A 24,700-nucleotide genomic window follows, 5' to 3' on the forward strand; every position below is an offset into this window, starting at 1 on the left:
CTCTGTGCAGCCTTGAAGGATGCAGGCTGATTTACATAGAGCAGATAAGAATGGAGCTGTATCAGTGTTGACAGACAACTGAGTGTGTAATGCGCCCGTGCAGAAATGAAGTTTGCAAGCGCGCCCTTGATTTGTGAAGCATTGCAGTGACACCAAGGCTATCGTGGAACACTTTGTTCTCAGTATTATATATTGAGTAAGTCGATGATCACGTGGTTACACAACGGTTTGAGAGACCTTACTTCCTCTGTACTTTGTGCAGCATTTGACTGGAGGGGATTTAAGGACAAAGTGCCTGTATGGATGTTTCCTCTGATCAAGAGGAAGTGCCTTTGATAGTAGTTCCTCCATTGCATCACACTAATGACTAATGAGGGAATTCTTCATTGGGCTGTTTGATCGATAGTGGATCATCTGATCTTTATAAGGCTCCAAAACCAACCAACTCTCTACAACTCAAACATACTCCAAAGAAGTTATAAAACATCCAATTGAAAAATAATTCATGGGAGGCAAACACAATTATACAAAGTTATATTCGAGCACCAAATGAAATCAGTTTTTATCAGAATAGTATCTGAATCATCATCCTTGTCTTCAAAATATCTTAAATGATTTCAAGGTACACCGCCTATTGACACTAGAGGCTTTTCATAATGTTGATTATAGCCCCACCTTGTGGTTTTAAGACACACTGACCATGGCACGAGTAAGAATTTGTGTGTCTTATTTCTTTTCTCTCTCCTATGCAAATTCCTCCTTTCATCCCTTTGTGTCCTTCACTTGCAACCCTGAAAAAACACAAAAACATAACCTCCATGATTTGACACTATATGATGTATCACCTGGCTCCTGTCGTTGACAGCATTTTAATGGTTTAGCGCTGAGCGGCTCTCAAAGATAAGTGATAAGTGATGCACTGCAGCAGATTTGGTGTGGTGAACTCTGTCTACAGTATAAGCAAGTGGCTTACACATCCTACAGTGTTAATGTAGAAAGAGTGCATTTAAACAGAGAAGGAAAACCAATGAACCAGCCAAGGTAATAGGCCCATGTAATCCTAATAAGCACCGTAGAATTTTTATTTTTTATATATTATCTTATCTTATATTGTATTTAAGTGCGCAGCTTTATGTGTTTTTGACAAATATTAAGTGCAGATTATGGGGTTAATTGTGTGTGCTTCACACTTTGTGCCCATGGCCACTGTCTATTTCTGTGGTTCCATTTATGTGTTACTGTCTTTAGAAATGAGCCAGACTATATTACACCCTGGGCCCTCCCTCAGAAGCTCTGCTAAAGCAACAGCTGATGTCAGTCCTGCTTAAAGACACACACATGGACTACAACCTGTCTGCCATTAGGCAGCAGCTTCAAGGGCACAGGCAGCCAAAGGGGAAGAGGGCTGCTACACCTTCCTCTCCCCACGACACATCAGCACTTGGCACAGGGGAGGCTCCATAGCACGCTCACAAATCCACAACTAAAGACTTAAATCCCAAGTTGCAGCAGGCAGAGAAGGGGAGGGCAGTTATCTAAGGCTCTCAGCACCCCCCTGTGCCTTGTTGGATCATGGAGCTGCACTGTCTTACTACTGAGACCCCAACCACAGCCAGCTCCTGCTCCACGGACCCCCTGTACGACAACTGCCCACCTTTTGCCAAGCCAGGGAGAGCCAGGGGAAAGGAAATGGAGAGTAGGGTTGTGTGCCCGGCTGTAACCAGACTCCCAGACCCCTGCAACCCTCAGCCTGGTCTGGCCCCAGCTGTGGCTAAGGTTCCCACACTGGTCGCTGGAGAAAGAGGGTCTGGCGCCTGGCCAGATCACAGCTACTGCAGCTGGAGAGGAGGCCTGGGAAGACAGGGCTGGGAAGCAGAGCTGGGTCCAGGCATAAACAGAGCAAGAGGAGGAGAGAGAGGAGGAGGACAGATAGGTAGCTGGGGAGTTGAGGACAGAGCTCATCTGAACCAGAGCCCCAATCCATCCCAGAGCGAGGAGCACAGGAGTGCTCTCTCTCTGTACGATAACCTCCCCGACGCTGTCACCCCCGACAGCCTCCAAGAAGTCTTTGACTTGGAAACGAGCTTCCAGGGGCACTGGCAGGAGCAGATGTACAAAGCATGGGCCCCTGAGCAGATCCAGGGACTGATGGACGTGGAGGGAGTGAGTGAAGACAAGAGCACCTGGTCCTCTTGTGAGATCATCCTTGCCGAAAGCGGTTCCAGTAACCAGGACCAGAATCCAGTCCAGGACAAGAAGCATGACAAGGAGCTAGAGCTGGACTCGGGATCCTGTGGATTTAAGCAGAGGGACCCGATGCCACCTCCCCCACGTCTTACAGCAAGTTCCCCTGAGCTATCCCAAGCTGGGTGCCAGGTTCTGTGGCCCACAGCTGAAGCCCAGCAGCCGTCCTGGTCTCCCAGGGTGCCTCCTCCCGTTCCCCTGGCAGACCCCTCCGCCAGTGCCCTCCGCAGCGTCCTCACTAGTCTCCAACAGCAAATAGTCCGACAGAGGGAGGAGTACGAGGCACGAATACTCAGGTAACGTTCATTATGTTTTGCCTTGCATTTCCATTTCAAACTACACAGCACACATAATCACGGAACAGAGATTAGGCACACCATGTAAAAGACAAATGAAATGTCCTACATTTAATGTGCTTATGCTCTCGGCTTCAGTATTACACTTTCAGTTCACTGACTTGCCTATGAGAGTTTCCCAGCCCTTGGTGTATTTCCAGTGGAGGGTGACACAATGTTCCCAGGCCCACAAAGTGTGCGTGTCCACTCAGCTGTGCTGCTCTGTTCGCTCAGTTGACCCCGAGCTTCACCCTATATCCTGTTTAGTTCAAAGCACACAGAGACCTTTAATTAGTTCCTTTAACATTCAACATAGGCAGCACTAAGATTGTTACTAATCAAGTACTAATTATACAGACCTTTATATATGTGTTTTCAGTCTACTGTGGAAATCTCAATGTATCACATATTTTATGTTAATTACTTGGATGTGCCATATAATGTATGTTATTTATTATTTTATTATAGACACATTCACAATGTTTCCGATTTCAGTGAAAGCGATTTGATTTTAATAGAAAAAAAAAACAAGCACATCCTGTGTGGTTGACCTATAGAAACAGCCAATGGCACTGGAAAGAGAGCTAATTTAAGGGGCCATGCTGCTGACCTAGACACAACACATACCTCATTTATTACTGATATAGATAGAGCAAGTCTCAGTGTAAGGTCACTAGTACTGGTTGGCAAGGACAGGAGGAAAACGACAATTCTTTTAGCTTAACATAGAGCATAGGAAGGAGATATTTAATTTTACAATTTCAACCCAGCCACCTGTTCTGCCTTTTCTAACCATATCAGACATCACGAATCAAACCTACTAAAGCCAAACAATCAACATACAAGTTACAGACTGACTCTCACTCTTGTTCATCGGTAGAATAGCCTCAACCCGTCTTCAGCCTTTCATATACACCTAATCATTTTTATATTCTTAGTTTTTCCCTTTTTCTTCCTCGTGTCTTTACCATCAGCCTAGAGCAAAGAAATGAAGAGCTGCAGGTCGTGGTTGTTCGGTTGAAAACAAACCTCACACAGCAGCGGCACTGGTACCAGGCTGTCCAGGCTAAGATCACGGAGTCTGAAACGAGCCGGGCCTCCGCAGAACTACGCAATGCAAGTCTGCAGAAGGAGATGGATCAGTTCTTTGACACCTTCGGAGAGCTCAACAATGAAGCCAAGAAGACAGAATATATCGTCAAGAGCTTTTGATAAAAATAATACATGAATTGTTTGTGATGATATGAACAGTGTGTGCAAAAAAGAGAAAAGGGCACAAGACTGGCTAGTCTTTAAACTCTCGATAGGATCACGTATAGTAGTTTGTCAATATCTACATGGAATATTTCCTTCCCTAATTAAGAAAAAGATCTAGTTATTTCAATTTTATTCTTAGTTATTCTAATAATCTGAGAAATATACAAAACATCACTGAAAGAAAATGATCACTGATGTCCACTTTATTAGTTAATGGCAGAAGATGTTGGCCAGGTGATTATATTGTAGTCACTGCATTCACACAGGACATCTCTGAAAATTAAAGGAGAAATAAACTAAACAAAAATGTTGAGATGCACAGTGTATGCAATGGAGCTTTTTTCTGTTTTAAACATGGTAAAAGAGTTTCTGAGGATCCTTATCTGATATGATTTGTGGGAGTAAATGTGCCACTCCTCAGGTCATTTAAGGCATGACTGAAAGAAGGTCATGGGTTTTGAAAAGGAAAATATAGTGTACAACAATAAAGTCCTCAGTGACTCCATAGCGTCATAATTCTGCATGTCCATCGTACTATGGAATTAGTTCTGCAAAAAGCAGCTCCACAGTCCATTTCTCTCATCTTTGAAGTGTCCATCTTGAGTTCCAAGGTCCAGATTTCCATTCAGGACCCCACAGTCACATCCTCATTTTTAACCACAACATGTCTGCTTTTTGTCGAGGGGCCAACTTCCTCCATATACTTTGCCCTTACAACCAGGCGACTGCTGTCTTTTAAGGATGATTGAAAGAAGATAATGAAGGAAAGCGCTGCACAGTACATTTTTTTTTTTTAAACACACACACAAACACATATAGGTTTACAAGGCAAAAAAAATAAAATACATCTGCATCAAACAGGCTTTCAGAACCAAGAACATCAAGGTACTGTAAGAAAAAGAATAGACCTGAACGGATTTCTCTTTAGAACAAGAACTACGGTATCTTATCAGCATCTTTAATGCCGTCATGCAAGTTAAACACAATTATTTGTGTTTTACTGCCTTTACATGTGTTCTACATGATATCTGATTCATGATGCATTTTGTGACTGCTCCAGTACTAATGGAATGGTTTAGAAAAGGAGCAGCCAGTGCATTGATTTGTCAATGAAATGCTTCGACAAGAGGCTTATTTTACACGGGCCTCAATGTGATTGTGTGCAATATTTTGCAAGAACACAAAAATGAATACTAGATGTATCTTTTTGCCTGCCCCAAATTTACAGGATTATGATGTTCTTGTGATATACACATTGTTAGTCAGTACCTTATGTCCAAATGTGGGTGCAATATGGTGTTCTACAGATATGGTGGGTTTCTAAACAAAATGAGCACACCTTACCTATTTCTAGTAGTGAAATGGTCTACAGCGACTATGAGGGTCAGATTATGACATCTTTACATACAGTACATAGTATCAGGAAAGAGAAATGTAACACCAGCTTCCCCTAGCTGTCAGGAGGAAAGCTTAAAATCCACATCACTCGAGGCAATTCATTTAAAAAAAAAACAAAAAAACACACACACACACACAATGGAGTGCAATACTGCGCGCTAACTAAAGGATCCATCAAACTTTAGATGAGCGTTTGATCACCAGATGGACATCAGATGGTTGGTGCGGTCGACTTATGGCAAGCTTTTGTTCGTATTGGCGTCACATGCATGAGAGTAGCTGGCAGCTGTGGTCTATGTGCAGTGCGTGTCTGCTCTAGTTTGATAACCTCTGGTCTCAACGCAATATTCGCTTAAAAAAATAAAACTATTAAAATGCAGGCATACGGAACAAACAACAATCCCCCACCTACTCCTGGTAACCTGAAAATCAATATGCATACATCATATGTACTTGATGCAGGTAAACAATATCCACAAAGAGAAAGACAAACCTTTGACCATACAGATACAGCTTTGACCTTAGCCCAAAACGGTTGTTGGAGAGGTTCAACAAGACCAACCAGATCACACACACAGAAAGAAAATAGAAAAATAGACCTATTCATCGAGGTTAAAGTGGGAAAAAGAAAAACACAGGACAAAATAAATTCAGTAAATGTGTGTGTGGGGGGGAATGGATTAAAGAGGAGAAATGAAGGTGATTGATTGATATTGTAAATGTGAGGGGAGGACTGAGGCAGGCAGACAGGCAAACACATGTGGCCATGGACGGGGTTCACTGAATGTCGTCCAGCGGTCCCGTCAGCGTGTCGATGCTGCTGCTGTCTGTGTCCGAGGCCAAGGTGTGCTCCGTGGACATGGACGAGATGTCGTTGGCTGAAGACGACTGGGAGGCTGAACCCGACACCACATCTGATACATGACACACACACACACAATGGAGAGAACCAGGAGATGCAACGTATAGGTAATTGTACAAATAAGAAGAATATTTAGAGTTAATACAGTGCATTTCTTAAAAAAAAAAAAAAAAACTTTACTTGACAAATTTCAGAAAACCAATATTACGCTAATTATGCTCCGACACAACTCCTTAGTAGGATAATGCATGCACGTACCTGAGCAGTCTTCTTTCATCAGTCCATTCTTGTTCCTCTCTTCCCAATCAATCACCTCTTCATAAATGAGTTCTGTAGAGAAGCAGAAATTGTTCGGTGCTGTCATTGTGTAATGTGTACTTAGAATGTAGCCTTTAGGTACAGGTAAATAAAAAATGTGAAATAGGTGTTAATCAATCATCAATTGCGCTTAATTGGTCCTATTGTATGTTCTTTAACTTAAACTTTATAATCTTTATTTCCTGATTTTATAGAATGGTTTGGCAGTGTTTTGACCTTTATGTTTAACAGTCTATGGTTTTGACACACTGACAAATGGGATTTCTTTTGTTGCTTTAACTTCAAATGCTTTGCACAGCACATCACATGTATATCTACATATAGATATGGAAGAAAAATGATTCTTAATAGGGTTGGGTTTAGTTTCCTGTAACTTTTTTTAATCAAAATGTAAAGAAGTTAAGCTGCAATGCCGACAGATTTCCCTAGAGGGCAGTGCATCCTACCTTTCCATTGCTCGATGGAGTGCTCTCGCTCTTCCAGCTGCTTATCTGAAATCTGGGGAGGGGGCTGTGAAACAAAGGGAAATACATATATCAGCATGGTCACACACAGCCAGCCGCTGCACTGATGAAGTGAACCACCACTGGAACAGGCTCCTCACCGCGTCGGCCTCACCAGGGTCGTACCACACGTGAATGTACGGGTGATTCAGGGCTTCTTCTACCGAGATGCGGCACTCAGGATCGATGACCAGCATTTTGGACAGCAGGTCCCGTGCTTGACCTGCTGTTATGGCAACAGAGAAAGGGCAGTGTTACTATGGAAACAGGCTCATGACATCACTTCATTTAGGTGGTCTTCACGAGAACTGATTACTTCCCCTTCCGGTGTCGGGAATGTCAAGATGTGTTATCTTCTTTCAGTGATGTGAACTCTAAATGCCACAGATTAGGGCAGAACAACTGCATGGTCACTCTCTGAACTAGTTGTGTAAGGGATCCACTTTTCAGCCTCTGTGTCCCTGTAATTCTTTTTTGGGAAGTGTCTCGTTGCATCAGTATACTGCCGACAAATGCCTTTGACTAAAATCTAGTATTATGGCAGAGTCCTTGGTAAGAGATTTAAAAACCATGAAATTTGACAATCCTCTGAAGTATCTATTCTAGGAAACCGCAACTATATGCATTTCGAGTTCAGTCAAACAACCGCATTTTATTGTCTACAATTCTTACTCTTCAGTTTGTCATGTTCTGAGTCAGAAGGAAAGGCCCAGTCTGGGAAAAGCTGGTCAAAGCTGACGCCAGGATACTGCGGCTTGTTCATCACATAGTTCCTCACGGTCTCCATCAGTCGGTTCATAAACTCCAGACTGGGTGTGCCCAGAACCTCGATCACCTTATTCCACTGGTCGATGTCTGGATAAAGACGCTTGTTAGGGAGAACTCCGCTGCATTATGGGCATGTACATGGGTCAGGAAATGAGATCAAGCATGGAATCAAGAGACAAATACATGAAATTGTTGCACTTTGCATAATATGTATAAATATTAAAACCAGACAAGGAGTCTACAGTCATGCTAGCGGATATGTGAGGCTGTACTCAGGCACAGTGGTGCTTTGAGCTAAATGCTAACAGTAGCATGTTAACATGCTCACAATGACAATGGTGATCTTAAGCAGGTATGTTTACCATGTTCACCATCTTAGTTTAGCATGTTAGAATGCTAACATTTGCCAATGAGCACAAAACACAAACTTCAGCTGAGGTTTGATGGGGATGTTAGTTTTGGCTCGATGGTGTTTTAAGCCCCCAACGTCTCCTTCCACGCAGCGCTGCGACCGTTGACTTCAAGGCACCTAACCCTAACCATTGCCTAATCCTAGTGCCGAGACGTCGGTGGCTTAAAACACAAATAAACTTAGTTTTGCAGTTTTGATTGTAAACCAAAGTATTGGACAGATTGAAACTTGATAATGGTGGTAGGATTACCAAAGCTATTACATTTCACTCTGGGGAAAACATGAATATGTACATTACATTTCACGGCAATCTATCCAATAGTTGTTATACATTTAAAAACCACAACAACAAAAAATGTAGATATGCACATTCAGAGGTCTTGGTGACTTAGAATTGCAGTAAAAGGCTGTTACTTCCCCCGATGAAAAGCAATCTATCCTAGAATTGCATTGGCCCTAAATCCATTCTCAGCTACTCAGGTACAAATGGACAGTGCCACTGAAAGGAGCTGGTGAGTGAAGAGGTGACCAAACCCATTAGAAACAGAGAAACGGCCAATATAAATGCAAATGATTTGAGTTGCTTCAATTTGATTGCCTCTATCAATTAAGTGGATTATAACTATCTGAAAAACAACTCCACAGATTCATAACCGTTGGAGAGGGCGGGGAACACACAAAGCTCTCTGATTAAATTGGGGTGTGCTGGAAATCTCTAATGGTCCTATTCAAAAGATTATGTTTGGAGGGCATTGGTGGCAGATGTCTTGACAGTCTAATGTGTGAGGAAAACTATTAGAAAAGAAAATTGTCAAGATGAATTAAATACTTTATGTCAAAGGTTTGATGGAGGGTAAACGAGGGAAGAAGTGGAACAGATCAGAGAGTGTTTAAGGATACGGTCGGTGCCCTGGAAGATAACGCTGCCCTTAACCATCTCTCCCATGATGCACCCCACTGACCAGATGTCCACTGGGAACAGAGAACACACACACACACACACGCACACACACACACACACACACACACAAAATGCATGTTAAGCACACAGTAAAATGACACTACAGATGTTGCAGTTACATGGTTTAACTTTTTAATGACAAACGTTGAAATGCAGAACACTAGCTCTCCTTATTTTGGTCAATCCTCTAGCTGTGCCATGGCCTGGTGCCTTCATCATATTCATCTTAATGCTGGCTTTCTTCTCTCTGTCTGACTTGGAAACCAGATGCAGCCTTTCAGGCCTCTGCAGCTCTGCTTATCAGTTTACACAGCTGTTTCTCCCTTCATGACTTTCCCTGTGTGCACGCGTAGCAGAGTAGGATGTATGGAGTTTGTCTCTCTTTCTCTCGCTCTTAGAGTTGACTGTTTGCTTTAGAGCACCCATGTGTGGCAAACAGCCACTAACTCCTCTCTTCCCTCCATTTTTAGTTTCCCTGAGGCTGAAAGGTCTGGGCGCGTTGATAACGTCTCCAGATCATACAGACCACTTTAGGTCAAGTCTACAAACACACTGCATAAATCCTAAATTGAAACTTTGGACAGGTTACACTACTCATTGTGACTGCTTTAACAGGGTAGTCAAAATGCTTTCCTGTTAGGCCAGCCTGACAAGTCTTTTGAGTCTTACTTCCTGTTTCTAATCCAACCTAACTATGTCATGTTTCATGCATCACCTTGCAGTTAAGCTAGTTAGAGATACAAACAATTTGACTGTGGTTTGTAGACAAATGACACGTTATAAAAATGTGCAACTTTATATTTATTACAAAATGACACTTTTAGGTTTCTCTTAGATTTATTGTAGACTTGCATGGCACTGTAGAGTATCCTCTTGGCAGTAAAATGACTGTATAAACCATTAATCAAACTACTCTTTCTAATCCTTTTTTTCCTCTCTCTTGGATATGTTCTAATGAACTAAATGAACAATTCCTGACAGCATCGATGTCCCCTGACGGTCTTCTGCCTCTAGTTAGAGAAGACAAATGAAAAGGCTTAAAGTGAGAAAAACGAGGCAGGGATACAGTCCTTTCCAGGAAAGAGGACTTTGTGAGAGATCATTTCAGCCATTAGAGTAAGCAGCCAACCTCCACTGCAGCAGAGTAGTGCCATTTACCAACTACCTGTAAAACGTAATCATTACGAATTATTGTGCTGGTCATCAGTATGTCATAGTGGGTTTCAAAAAGGTTAAGCTTTTGGGGCATTTCATGCTTTTCTAGCCAGCTAACAGTATGCCACTGCATGGAAGTTGGGTGAGAGAGAGAGAGAGAGAGAGAGAGAGAGAGAGAGAGAGAGAGAGAGAGAGAGAGAGAGCAGACAGACAATGACATTTAACAAAGGTTCCATGCTGGATTCAAACTGGTGACCTAACCACCAGAATATCTGGCTCCTCCTGAACTAGGTGTGTGTGTGTGTGTGTTTCCGCAGGCTGAATTATAATAAAACAGAGGTCTATGAAAATTAATGCATGACCACAGATAAAGTCAGTGCAGTCAATTATGAGGTATACACTTTTGGTGCCTTTTTGGAGACTGCTTTAGAGTTTATGTAAAATGGGCCTTTCTAACACAATCTTAAAAATGCATGTACAAATAATAATAATCCGTTCCAAGCGGGTTCCAGCCCCTGTGGTGCTTGGACCTCTAATAACCAGCTAGAGACCGACTGATACGGGATCAAAGACTTGGGACTGTGCACTTATTATTCTTAACAGCCTGCACCATCTGTTCAGCTTTGATGGCCTTCTCCGTTTACTCAAATGCTGCTGTGTATCGCAAACAATCAAGTCTGTTGGACAAAATGTAATGATGACACTGTTTCTGATTCACCTTATGCTTTCCACTGCGTCATGATGATTTTTATTTTTTTTTGCAAACTAGCTGACATATAGGCAAGATTGTCATGGCTCTTTGTTATAATTACATTTTTTTTAATGGAGCATTGGACAGAGAAATGAAAGTGTTATCAACAATGTCAGCTCACAAAGGTGAATACGTGGTTCAATAAGGACATGGAGAGTTCCAGAGCCACCTTTCCAGAGCCACCTTTGTGTTAAAGCATTATCATTTCTGAACTGATTATTTTACATATATATGTATTACATTGAAAAATAATGTCATGTTGATCAAATGATCACGATACCTTTGTTGATGCCAAAATGTGGTGTTAGGAGTGGAGCTTTATTCCTTCATCTACTGTATAACTTTCATTTTAGTAGGGTAGGGCTGGGTATGGTTTGAAGATTTTCGATACCGGTACCGATAGAAATACTGTGAATCTCGATTCAAATTTTATAAAACATAAAGAAATTACAACCTTACTGCACAAATCTTTTTATTTATTTTTCAGCTCCCGTCTCTGCGTGTAACGTAAAGTTTTTCCTGCATGTCTCTATGACGTGTAACGCTAAACAGCCAATCACAAAAATGATTAGATCTTGGTAGAAGAATGCTGCATGCTTATTGGCTTACTGATGCTGATGAGATTTACTCCTTAGGTGCTGAAATTGGGTATTGAATGACGAGCCATTTTTTGATACTCGATACTTCAGAGGCAATTTGGTCAGTGCCTAAAAAGTATTGAATTCGGTACCCAGCCCTAGATACAGGATCTTTCAAATTAGCGTTGTGAGAATGGTGCTTGGCTGTCCTTACCATTCTCCTTATACTTCATGCCCAGTATGACCTCTGGCGCGCGGTAGTATCTGGTCACCACGTAAGGGGTCATCATGAAGTTAGTGCAGGCCGTCCGAGCCAGGCCAAAATCCAAGATCTTTAGAGTGCAATCTGACTTCACCACAATGTTACTGGGCTTCAGGTCCTAAGGGGAGAGGAAATCTATAAATCCAGAGAAACATCCACATCCAAAAACATTACTCTTGAGAGATTTTATTTCCTGTAGCAGATGATAGCTGGAGAAAGATTAGAATGGATGCCGGTTGTTTTGGAGAAATTTGTAGCATTTAAACTTTAGTGCGTAACTTTTTGATATTAATAAACGTCCGTTACATTCAATGCATTGCCAAATGAGTTGCTAAAAAGCTAATTAAGACTATCAGCTCCACACAACTCTCTCTGGATTTCTGAGTATGGCTATGTTCAGAAGATTGTGGTGTCCGGTGACTTTCCCACGTAGAAACTCGAGTGAAGATAATTACCTCTTTTGATGAGTCCATCATGTTTTTTTTAATTCTCCGTGTCCTCCTTGGCTATTAGCAACTGCATGGAGGAGGGGTGGAGGCGCGTGCGCGATCACGTAAGGCTTGTATCATGGGGGCGACAGAAACTACGCACTATAGCTTTAACAATGTAATTTTAGAATCAAAAGACATGATCCTTTGCTCATGAAGAACTCCTGAAACAAACAGATATTCTTTCAAAATTATCTAATGTCACTTAGCAATAAATATTTAGGACTGGATACTTGATTAAATGGCTAATTAATGAGCAAATGAACACCAGCTGAAAACCAAAAGCTCGGTGGTTCTACCCCATCGCCTCACATCGGTGATGTCGAAGTGTTCAGGGTGTGCCAGTACACGACATCAGTAGTTGGGCGTGGTTACAGGCGCAACAGTAGCCTGGGAAAACCCTGACGAACTTCCGGCAAATTTGAGATTTGCTCTGCGAGTCCGTCTGGCCAAGAGCCCATTCAAGCCCATTTCCAATTTTTCCAAATCGAGGCACCAATCACAACCGTTGAGGCGGGCTTTACACGATGACGATAGCGCAGCGACGGTGAGCAGCTTTTTGTTTATATTCAACATGACGGCCAACCGAAGCGCAGCAACCCGTTGATGCCGTCTGTTGGTGACGCCCCTTTGGAAATGGACTGTGAATGAACCTTCCCTAGACCCACTCTCAGTTACAACTGAGAAGGGTCTGGTGTCAACCAGGCTAGTGCAACAGAGCAGGCTGGCAAAATAAAAAAAAATTTAAAAAAACTTGAAACATTTTAAAGAAAAGTTGGCAGTGAAATATTAAGTTACTCTTTAAGGTATTTCCGGAGTGTGTAAAAACATTACTGTCTTATCAACATTTAGCCCACAGCACAATTATTGCTCGTCCTGTTACCCTGTGGATGATGCCAGCAGAGTGCAGGTGCCGGATGCCACAGAGGATCTGGTAGAGCAGATAGGACATTCTCTCATGGTCCAAGTCCATGTGGATCACCTGGCACAGGCTGGCATCCATCAACTCCATCACTAGATACCTAAAAGCCATGGAAGGAATGAAAACTGAATGAAGTAGGGATACAAAATGGCAAAATGGTAGATAAGAGATGCAAGTGATAAGGGATTAAAAGAGGAACGGTCAGAAAAAAGAGGCAGAAAAGGTATTAAAGGAGTTCCTAAAGAGACCGCGTCAAACGCATAGAAGCAATTAAGGTAGAGAGAGCATATGAAAGCAACACAGTGCAACAGAAGAGGTTGACAGGTAAATCGAGGGATGGTAGTTAAATGCTAGCTTCAGCTAAAATCTCTGAATCCTACAAAAAGCACCGAGTAGATTGTTGCAGCCAAAAAACACGCTACTGCCACTCACAGGTCCTGGAATTCCTCCAAGGACTTCTGAGGCGTGAACACATTGATCAGACGGATGATCTGCAAGCAGAGAGACAGGTCATTAGTCCACTCTGTTACTCTCCCATCTACATCCACTTAACTGTGGAGAGCTAGCCAACGGAGAGCAGAGGACTCAAGTGGGATTGTCTGGATTCTCTCACTCTGATTAAGAAATTACATTCACATTGCAGCAAGCTGACCCTCTCTTTTTCTCAGGTTTGTACATTATTTCAATATTTCTTAGAACAGAAAATAAAAGCCTTTGTACTGCCAGTCATATTCCAGTCCTACTGTAAATCCCATCAGCCAAACAAAAGAGGGAGGAATGCAATTCTTAAATCACAAAGTGTCTTATGAAACAATACATGAGAAGATGTGAGGATACAAGCTACATTTTAAATTTGACTGCCAGCTGTTTTGCAAAATTTATGAAATAAAAAACTTTTAACTGATTCATTATGTTATAATACAGTACTATATATGTATCAGACATATGGCACATATTCCAGAGGGTAGGAAAAACAGATGATATCAAAGGATGCTTTTCAAGTCTTCCAATGTACATATGGGCACCTGACTATTGCTTTCAATTTAGACAGACTTTAAAAAATGTGAACATATCCTTTAAATAGGTCTTACATTTTTGTGATTGACACATTTGAGCAGCACTAGCTCCCTGTAGGCACGCTTAGCATGGGTCTGGTTCTGGAAGGGCCGACACAGCTTTTTCACTGCCACTGGTATACCAAGGACTGTATCTATAGCAGAGCTGGTTACACGTTGTGTAGAGGAGGGAACAGACAGAGAGAAAGTTATCAAGAAACAAAATAAATGCATCCTGCAGAACAAAGCTGTTTTTAACATCAACTTGAAGAGGAAAAAAGCTAGCTAACTGTCTTGTCAATTATCCTTTAAAATAGGTTAAAGAGGTGCAAGATTTTATTTTCTCTCTGCAATTTAAAACACTAAATAATCAATAATCAAATCCCCAAAGAGGAAGCAGCATAAAGAAGACCTGATTGCAGCCACTAGGGGTTGAAATGTGCATAACATTTACCCAATACAGAAATGTTGTAGTATTTATTTATGAGTATTTAAAATAATTATTTATTTTTAAGCCTTACCAGTAATACAAACAAATTAAACTTCCTACAATCCTCAAACCCACATAACTATATTTTACATTCTAGTGGACACCCTGTAATGGGAAAAATTACATTTAAGCATAATTCCTTATATTTTTATGTTTTATTTCTACTTTGATTCTCTCACATTATTGAAAGACAGTTTATCTCAGTTTCTGCTTAACTGCTGAGACATCCAGTCTGGAACATAATGTGAGCACTGTTTGTCTGAACAGATAGGGGCTACAAGGTCACCCTAAAACTATCTCTAGTTTTCCCATGCCAGTTAAGATGCAACTGGGGGTTGAAAGTCGTACAGGGAGGAGGAGGTGAGATGGCTCCAAGATGTCTCTTGTATTTCTCTGATTGTCTTCATGTGTATCAGATTGCCTGTCAAAATTGTAGCGTCATAATAATCCAAGTGGGTGTGTGCTGTCACTCTGAAGATGCATATAAGCCTGGTGTTCTTGTTCACTCATTTGAGAAACTGACTCCACACTGGGCTGCGGCCTTTTGTGAAATCATGTTGCTCCTATTTGCAAATATATCTTTAATAAAATACAAAAACCCAACTTGTTTTTAGTCTCAGTCTGTCTTATTTGTTTCACGTTACTAAACTCTGAAAACTTCCGCCCTGCTGCAAAGGAAACTTCCACTACAACCCCAACGTTTTCAAAGATATCAAATGTGTTATTCAGAATTTTGGGATGATTTGGATAAAACATCTGGAATATTTACATTTAATGCAATGATGCAGCCAAAAAAACACGAGTCTTGGGGTGTGAATATTTCGCTCAGTTACACATCATACAGCTTCAGGGAAGTGTGAGAACAAGTTAACAATGACCATGCTGTATATTTCATATTGTCAGACAGTGTGGAATACAAGGATTTCTCTAAACTTGGAGCTTACCAGACGATTCCCTGGGCCCCGGAGCCGATGGCGCGGAGCTGCTGGTAGCGCTTGAGTACAGTGAAGGTGGAGTCTCCCACCTGAACGCTGTAAAACTGGCCGTCCGCCTCACTCATCCTGCTGAACAGTCAGGACCACCAGCGCTGTCTGCAGGAGGCCAACAAAACACATACAGAGGGGGGAAAAAAACAGATTAACACCCACACAGCATGACTGACTTCATGTCAGGCAGTACAGCTGTACACAAAATCATCTATCTACAAATCGGCGTGCAGAGTGGTAAACAATTTATAGCACGTTAATAATCCTATATCAGCGTGATGTTTTTATTATTACACTTATTAAAAGGAACTTGAAACCTTTTTTTTTTCCCAGTCCACTGAATCACTCACATAATCCACAGTGAATGGCAGGGCCTAATATGGTTCCATCTGTCTCTCCTTGGCATCACTTCCTCTATTTTCATCCCAGTATCTAAAGCCAACCGATCTATCAGCACCGCTTTCTTACCAACGGTAACAGTGGATTGGAGCTGAAGTCGAAGCTGTAAATGTTTTGGTGTTCCCGAAGCTCTCACTGACTGTTATTATTCTTTGATTTGCATCCAGCTTCACAACAAGTGTGTGCATGGCATGAGCACATTGTAACTGATACATGTTAATAGACGTAAACACGTGATGTGTTTGTTTGTTCATAAAAAAACAAATGCCAGTGTTAGCATCGATTACTCAGGCAGGGAGTGGAGGAGGAGGATTTTTCTTGGCCGCGGTTTGTATGCGAGTGTGTGTGGGCGAGGGCACACAATTGTGTAGCTATGCAACAGCGAGCAGTCGCGGCGGTTTGTCATCCCTTCAGAAAACAGCCACAGGTTGAATGGAGTGTGATAGTTTAGCCTTGTCTGTTTGACAGGCAACAAGGACACAAACACTCACTGGGTTTCCTTGTTGGAGAGACAAAGTGCTAAGGAGGAAGAAGCAGCATTGGAGAGGTTATGATCAAATAGAGCCAAAAAACACCTCAAGCTGTGTCAATTGTAAAGCTACTCAGTCTCAGCTTTAACACTGTGACAGCATTAGAAAGAACTGCAGAGTGCGCTACATCTCAGTAAGTAGAGTTGGACCAACTGCCAGCTGCTGAACTACTTGACTTATTATTTGCCTTTTGTTTGATATAATTAGTGGAGGGAGGGAACATTATAGTTACATGTTTTCTATCAAACTACTATGAATAAATACCAACCAAATCTGCAGTCTTTTCATTTTTTTTTGTCAAAAGATAAAACATATAACAAATGAATCAACTGATCATGTATTCTCATTGTTATTAGTGGTAGAAATAGAAGTATAAACATGACGGGTGATTAAATAAACAAATGTTAATAGTTTTTAAGTTCATACTTTGAGCTTTTCTATTATGATTATTGACATTTTAAGGAGGTAAATCAATGAATGAATTAAGTTAGTTAAGTTGCAGCCTTAGCTAATATACTTTTTTAGCTGTGACCAGCGGCTATATAGCTTGCTCTGTCGGTAGGTCGACTAAAACATTCCCCACCGTTTGGCGGCCACAGCTTTCGCCCTAGGACGCTGAAATTTGGCATGAAGGTCAAGTATTTATGAGGTTGTGTTTGTGTGTTTGTGTGTTTGTGTGTGTGTATGCATGAACGTGTTGATGCATGTGCGTACATGGTCACACCTATTGCAAATTTGCACTTGTTCATATATCACTCAGTGTTGGCAAAAACTAAAATAAAGGTAGGGCTGGGAAATGTGGAGAAAATCAAATATCACAATATTTTTAAATACTTCGACATCGATATCACAACAATATTGTGGGGTTGAATTACAAAATATATACACAATGAGATTTGTGATAAATAATCATCAGTAATGTGGATATAATGACTAAGTGGGTAAAGGCAAATAATAGGAAAGCTAGAACAGTCTGGTAAGTTTAGAAAATTGCATCACTTTACTGTAATGCAGCCTTTAAAACCAGGAAAAGACAACACTTATGCCATGTTATGATATTATGATATCCAAAATCTAAGACGATATCTAGTCTCATATCACGATACTGATATTGCCCTGCTCTAAATGAGGGGATTTTGGAGTAAATCATACATATACTGTATATTATTTTACTAGATATATTATTATTTGCTGTTTTTTTCCATTCCCATTTTTTGTATAATAATGCAATATAAACTGTTAAAAATGTTTCCAATAACATTTATCATGGCGCAGTGAAGTCTGTCACCATCTTCATTCAATCATTATATTATTGATCTGGTTAAATACATTAAAATCAATTAAAAATGATTTACTGGGTGCCTGGGAAGCTCACCTGTTAGAGCACGCACCCATATACAGAGGTTTACTCGTCGACGCAGCAACCGCGGGTTCGACTCTGACCTGCGGCCCTTTGCTGCATGCCATTCCCCATTCATGTCTTCAGCTGTCCTATAAATAAAGGCCTAAAATGCCCAAAAAATAATCTTACAAATTTACTTTTTCTTTTTTAATTTACTGAACTCCAAACAGTCTCTCATCTCTTCTTCATACACACATATCAGCATACGACGAACACAAACCTTTCATTATTCAGTTCATTTTCATTACAACAAGTCATTTTCCTTGTATTTTAATGCATCTTGTTGAGTGATCCCACTGTGTTTATGACTTAATTTGATTGGGTTATCTAATCCCAGAGTCTCTGCTTGTCATTTTGGTTTTTTGTTTATTTCCGTTTGTTTGTTTCTTTTATAAGCCTGGGTTTTAAATCTCTCTTGAACATGCAATCTTTTCTGTGTTGGTTTTTATGCGAAAAATATGGCTTCAGATGTAATAGGTGTGGGTCTGCAACTGCACCATTACTCAGATGAAAAATGAATCCTTCTCATCTACTTTCTCCTCCCCAGCTTTGTCTCCTCCTTCTCACATGTTGTACGTCCAGCTGGCTCTCGCACTACACCCAAAGACCTTTACTTTCTTTGTGCTTCTCTCACTCTCTCTCATTGTCCTTGGCTTTGTCATTCTTTATGCTCCTCCTGACATTCCCTCACTCATCTGCCATTTTCTTGGCTTCTCCCATTTTCCCTGTGGCCTCCTCACATATATCCCCACTGAGTACTTTCCCCACTGAATATTTTGATTATCAAAGCAGAGCTTTTCCCACTTGATTAAATAACAGTTCCAAATGCAGGTGCAGCAGAAACAACATGCTAAGGCCTTGGCTGTGCTAAATTTCCCTTGACATACAGGCAGCACGGAGTCTAGGCTACAGATTCAACACAGCACATGAACACTTTTGTGCAACACCTTTCCCTGTGAGAAAAATTCTGGCTCTGCTGTTTTAGCTTGAAGGCTGCATTGGCTAAAAGTGTCACTTTGATATTTTTCTCCAGTATCTGTTTACCTCAGCGTCTGGTGCACTGAACACACACATCAACCTAAGAACACTATAAAGGGGCCATTAATCATAACCAAAACTAATTTCAGCTGCAGCAGGCACAGCATATGTACAATCCTTCACTTGATGCCAAGCTAGGCACGACTTGGCTAAATGTAGAGTTGACTCACTCAGCACAGATATATGGACACTGACAGAGGAAAACTACAGTGTAGAGAAAATTGCATGAAAGCTCAAAAAGCAAGACAGACACTAGCAGTCACCTGCTATAGTTCTGGCCAGCAGGCTTTGAGGAATGTGTTCAAATGTAAAAGGGATTCGATTAATATAGATGAAAGTTAATGTCCCTGAGGGAAATCTAGGTCATTGCAGGTAGGCTACAAGTGGGACATATCAAAGACTATAAGGATATAAAGACAGAAAGAATAAACAAGCTTACTTATATCACCGACATATTTAGCAAACATGTCATCATAGCATTAGTCATAGCGGTACAATCATATCGCTTGACCTCTGACAGTATCATGATACAGCTAGTCTCGCATTTCCCGACCTAGTATCTTCACAGCGCTGCAGAGTAAGGTCTGGCCCCTTCACACATACATTTCAGGATAGGAGAAAAAAAACATGCTCTGGGTAGTTTGCATTTATTTTAACCAATCACAAACATCCTTGGCAGCGCTAAGCTCCGGTTGCAAAGATGGTGGCTCTGCAAATTGGTCTCGGGAAGGAACTTGTTTTGTACCCCGCAAAAGAAAACAGCACATACAATACAGGGCTCCAGACTAACTTTTTCACTAGGAGCACAGTGGCCCCCAACTGAATATTTTAGGGGCGCAACCACAAAATTTAGGGGCACACACCGTAAATCAACATGCTAACCAAATATTCACATTTCTACTAATTTCCACTGTATAACTAATAAACACTTTGATAATAGAAATTACAATGTGTTTATTTTGCACTTTTGAAGATGAAACATAAAAGGTAAACCGACAGCACCATGGCTGTCATATCAGTACAAATATTAAAAAAAATATACCAGCTGTAGTCTCCAGTCTACAATTACAATGAATTCAACTTAAAATTAAACATGCATTGTTTAGGCTACTAAACTAAAATAAAAATAAACCCCTCCCTCTCTCCTCCCAAACCTGCCCTACAACCTTGAATTGAATAATTATTAATTTCTTACTCACTGTAACTTTTATTCTTGTATGTATATTATTCTTTTTTAGCCTGTTTTATTTTCATCATGACTTTGAATTGCCTTGTTGCTGCAAGGTGCTGTAGAGATAAAGTTGCCTTGCCTTACAACCTCAGCCTGTCAGTCAGTCCCCAGGGCAGATAAACCAACGTTGTGCCTGCTTGACTCGCAGGAAGTGTAACGTCAACAGCCCCGAGACCGCTTTCGCCTCGATATTAATATAATATTGCAGCAAACGCTGTCTGTGTGAAGTTTAGAAAAAATGTAACCACACTTGCAACCACTTTATCGGCATTTCCGTGACTCACTGTAACTTCAACAAAACTGCAGAGCCGACGAGTCTGCTCCGTCCGCACCTCTGCGCGTGCTTACACGCTCTCAGGTGCCGAAATTTCCACGTTTAACGTGTAAAAAAAGGGGGCAAATTTATTGGTCGCACATGTGCGACTGGATGTAAAATTTAGTCGCACACTCTAAAATTTTGGTCGCAGTCTGGAGCCCTGCAATATTAAATTAAGTTAATCAATCAATCAACAATCAACATTTATTTATATAGAACTTTACAGTAACCAGCAGGTATCCAAAGTGCTTCACATCAGAAACCCAGAGTAAAACACATATCATACAACATATCATAAAAAAGAATGAAACACAGAAAACAGTGAAATCAGAAAAGGTTACGTAGAAAGAGGAGAGGGAAATTGTCACACCACTACTACATATTAAAAGCCAATTTTAAACAAATAAGTTTTGAGTTTGGACCTAAAAAGACCTACATCTGTAATAGTGTGAGTATCAGGGGGTAACTTGTTCCAGAGTCTCAGGGCAGCAACCGCAAAAGCCTGATCACCCCACCATTTATACCTTGACCTTGGGACTTCTACAACCAGTTGATTTGAAGACTGCATGGACTGGTTACGCTCACGCAGGGTTAAAATCTCAGACAAATACTCCAGGGCCAGTCCATTTAAGGCCTTGAAAACAAACAATAAAATTAGATTTGCTTGTCAAAAGTAAAAAAGTAACCCCCAAATTTCTGACAGCTGGCTTAAGGTATGAAGCCAGAGCTCCCAAACTCAAAGCTGGACCGTTTGGCGTGCCTGAATTACTGAAGATGATACACTCAGTTTTAGCTTCGTTCAAGTTAAGAAAGTTTTGTGAAAGCCACAACTTAATATCATTAATACAACTAAGCAAGGAGTCTAGTGCGTCATTCGGTTTCATAGGCAAATACATTTGCAAATCATCTGCATAACAATGAAAAGACAGGTTGTGCTTTCCTGTAATAGCCCCTAAAGGCAACATATATAAGGAAAACAGGATGGGGCCAAGAATTGAACCCTGGGGTACCCCACAGGAGAGAGGAGCAGTTGACGAGGAGAAGTCACCAATCATGACAGAGAAGCTCCTATTTGCCAAATAGGAGCTAAACCATTAAAGTGCTGAGCCTCGGATGCCTATACAATAATCAAGGTGAGGACTGCATGGTCCACTGTATCAAACACTGCTGTGAGGACACTTTTGAGCGCAGAAACTCTAGTGAAATCCATCATGTCTTTTTAATCCTCCGTGTCCTCCTCGGCTACTAGCAAATGCGTGGAAGAGAGGGGTGCGTGATCATGGAAGGCTTGTATCATGCAGATAGTTTTGTTGTCATTACTTTGAATTCCTCATGGGGCGACAGAAACTACGCACTATAGCTTTCACTGTTCACACAATACAGTAACGTGAGCTATTTGAATTAGCTGGATACATGGTTAAACCTTAAACATAATTTACCAGTGTATCGCCATGTGTAGTTTATCCATAGCAAATCACCGCTAATAGGTCCCAAAACTTTCCAGTTAGATAGTAAATGCCGTAAACATACTCCTTGTAAATCTTTACAATCACTCACTGAAAGAACTAAGCAGGACTGCCTTGTTGCACGAGCCAAATTTCCTTCAAAACTTGCCATTTTCAGCATGTAGCTTGCTAGCTCAAAGTTTGTTGTCGTTTTCCGAAGAGAACGGAGTTAGACAGTGGCAACACACATCGCAATTATCCTGGAAATGATTTGTCATCGATCCAGACTATGATACAGCTAATTACAACAATAAAGATCATTATTTACAACACATCAATATGTAAAGGAAAGCCTGCCCATACAATGGCAAAATACCACACACACAAAATCCAATCCTAGGGTGGACAGTTAACCGTATAATAATGGTTTTCATGATTTTGGTTTTAGTAATTAATAAAAACCTGATCAGTCACAATGTTAACTGCCAGTTTCTAAGTTACAAACTGCCTGGTCACAGAGGTTTCTTTAGAGGACACTGTAATTACCAGTCTCTGCCTCCAAAACATACAAGAGCACTTTAATGTAAGCGTTTTCTGTGTAGGAATAATTTAGCTGTTTGCTTTCTCTTTGGTAATATTATTGATCTAATTTAATATATAAAAAGAAGAAAAACTTTATGATTTTTATAAAGAGCCCAAAATGTTATTTATTTTGGCATACGCTTTTGTCCAAAGTGGATTACATTTCCCCATACACATAACCTAGATCTGAAGCACTTTAAGCTTAAGCTTAAGGACAACCAACTCTACAATTAAGGACTGACACGTTCTACCAAGATACTGACACGTTCTACCAAGATACTATCCCCTCAAAATCAACCAAAACAATTGCAATTTAGATATTTTCCTAAACTGTGGAGCCCTTGTCAATCTTGTAGTTATTTAATGCAAAGTAAAGTGCTTTAGTAAATGAGATTAGTCAGTAACACGTGACATCATTCAAATATTAAAGACATAAACTTAACTAATCGAAAACAGAACAATGTCAAAGTTAAAATGTCAAAATGCCTCATCATGGCAAGAGAATGTATATATGTTGCCAGTGTATTAATAAGGTGTGGCATTATTAGGAGACATACTTGTATGTGCACTATAGAGTATTTGGGAGGCAAGCATAATTATCTCTTTCCCTTGTCCTTTTAACTCCCTAGTTATGTAGGCATGTGATTTTTGTTCATTTCAACATTTTCTCTTTATAAGAGAAATGACCTTCACCATCATCAACTCAAGCTCATCATGACTACTGTCCAGTTCAGTCCAATGCAGCCTTGGGGTCTGACGTGGCCTTGGCTCTCAGTTGGGAGCTGGATGGGAGTCAGTGAGCTCGCTATGGTATCAGATTAGCATGGCCTGAAGACTCAGCCACTCATCCTGATGTGGCAGAGTTATAAAACACAGAGCGAGTAAAACTACATTCAGGCTGCTGCTGCTGCTGCTGATGCACTAGAGTCTAGAGATGTGTCTCTTGAAGAGGATGAAGGATGCTAAATATGTATTAATGGGAAAAGATGCCAATACCACTTGTGTTGGTTTTGAAACAATCTTGTTATCCTTTCATGTGTGTACTGTACTGTGCATATGTATGACCCCCACTGTACTGGCGGCTCAAACCACCCATGCCAACCTGTTTATGCTTTGGCATGCTTCAGATTTCAGACATGGCAGATTAATCCCGCGTACATGGTGCCTGATTTGTTGACCAGCTGAAACTTGCCTCTGATATACCATGCCAAATAAAATATAGCACTAGCGTTAGCTTTCATCACATTCACATCTGTTTTCGTGGCAACTGTGGTATTGGTTTATTAAAAACCAGAGCATAACGTTAGGCTACTCGGCCTACTGAAATGTCATTCATTTGGCTCAATTTAGGTAGGCTACATCAGCGTAGTTCTATGGGTAAGATATGTACACTGACAACCTTAAGTTATAACATAACCTTGATGTAAAACTGATAATTTTCACTATTTCCACACGCAGCATGCCTAACGTTACTCTAAAATACACACAGATATACACACACACACACACACACACACACACACAAAGGTATGAAGTCACCCGTGTATGACACACCGCGGCCGCAGCACCGCTGGTACGGTGGTTTTACAGTCAGAAATCATCGGTTCACACAGCCTAGTCACACTAACATAAACCCCGGTTAATTTAACGTCGCGTTTGGTCCGTTACAAAGTTACCAAGGCCTACTGTCCCCGTCTTCTTCACTTCGGTCAGAAGCAATGCGGTAATCGGGCCAGGGCTGAACTGAAAGCTCTGACCGAGCAACATACGGCGGAGGAGGCGGCAGCGGCACCAGCAGAGAGACCTACCTTCTCCCTTCGCCGCTCCCAGGACACTCCTATGCATCGAAAACACAGATAAAACACTCTCTCCGTCTGTCAGGCACAACCTAGACTTGGAAAAGTTTAGGAGAACGGGCTGTCACGACAGATCAGATAGACCTTCCTCCAGTTCCTAGCTAACTCTAGCGGCAGCGCGGAGGAAGGGAACGCCACCACAACAAGCACAGAGCG

The 24,700-nt window shown here is 41.2% G+C and overlaps 2 protein-coding genes across 3 annotated transcripts; one reads left to right on the forward strand and one right to left on the reverse strand.

Annotated features, from left to right (window-relative positions):
- The first annotated feature begins 1,343 nt into the window (after nt 1–1,343).
- LOC120566670 lies at nt 1,344–4,162 on the forward strand. The gene is made up of 2 exons (XM_039813241.1): nt 1,344–2,540; nt 3,554–4,162. Exons 1-2 carry the CDS (start codon nt 1,573–1,575, stop codon nt 3,789–3,791), a joined length of 1,206 nt encoding a protein of 401 aa, XP_039669175.1. The 5' UTR covers nt 1,344–1,572; the 3' UTR covers nt 3,792–4,162.
- mapk9 (mitogen-activated protein kinase 9) lies at nt 4,022–24,697 on the reverse strand. Of its 2 annotated transcripts, XM_039813239.1 has the most exons (12): nt 24,497–24,697; nt 15,704–15,850; nt 14,306–14,435; nt 13,647–13,705; nt 13,176–13,314; nt 11,757–11,922; nt 8,998–9,069; nt 7,590–7,772; nt 7,019–7,143; nt 6,861–6,924; nt 6,355–6,426; nt 6,012–6,148 (listed from the first exon to the last, which is right to left on the reverse strand). In XM_039813239.1, exons 2-12 carry the CDS (start codon nt 15,817–15,819, stop codon nt 6,012–6,014), a joined length of 1,263 nt encoding a protein of 420 aa, XP_039669173.1. In that variant the 5' UTR covers nt 15,820–15,850; nt 24,497–24,697. The 2 variants fall into 2 exon arrangements, with proteins under 2 accessions (XP_039669172.1, XP_039669173.1); XM_039813238.1 differs by lacking the exon at nt 24,497–24,697 and having other exon boundaries at nt 4,022–6,148; nt 15,704–15,819.
- Between the last annotated feature and the right edge of the window lie 3 nt (nt 24,698–24,700).

The sequence above is a fragment of the Perca fluviatilis genome, chromosome 10 (assembly GCF_010015445.1).
Source record: "Perca fluviatilis chromosome 10, GENO_Pfluv_1.0, whole genome shotgun sequence".
NCBI classification, from domain to species: domain Eukaryota; kingdom Metazoa; phylum Chordata; class Actinopteri; order Perciformes; family Percidae; genus Perca; species Perca fluviatilis.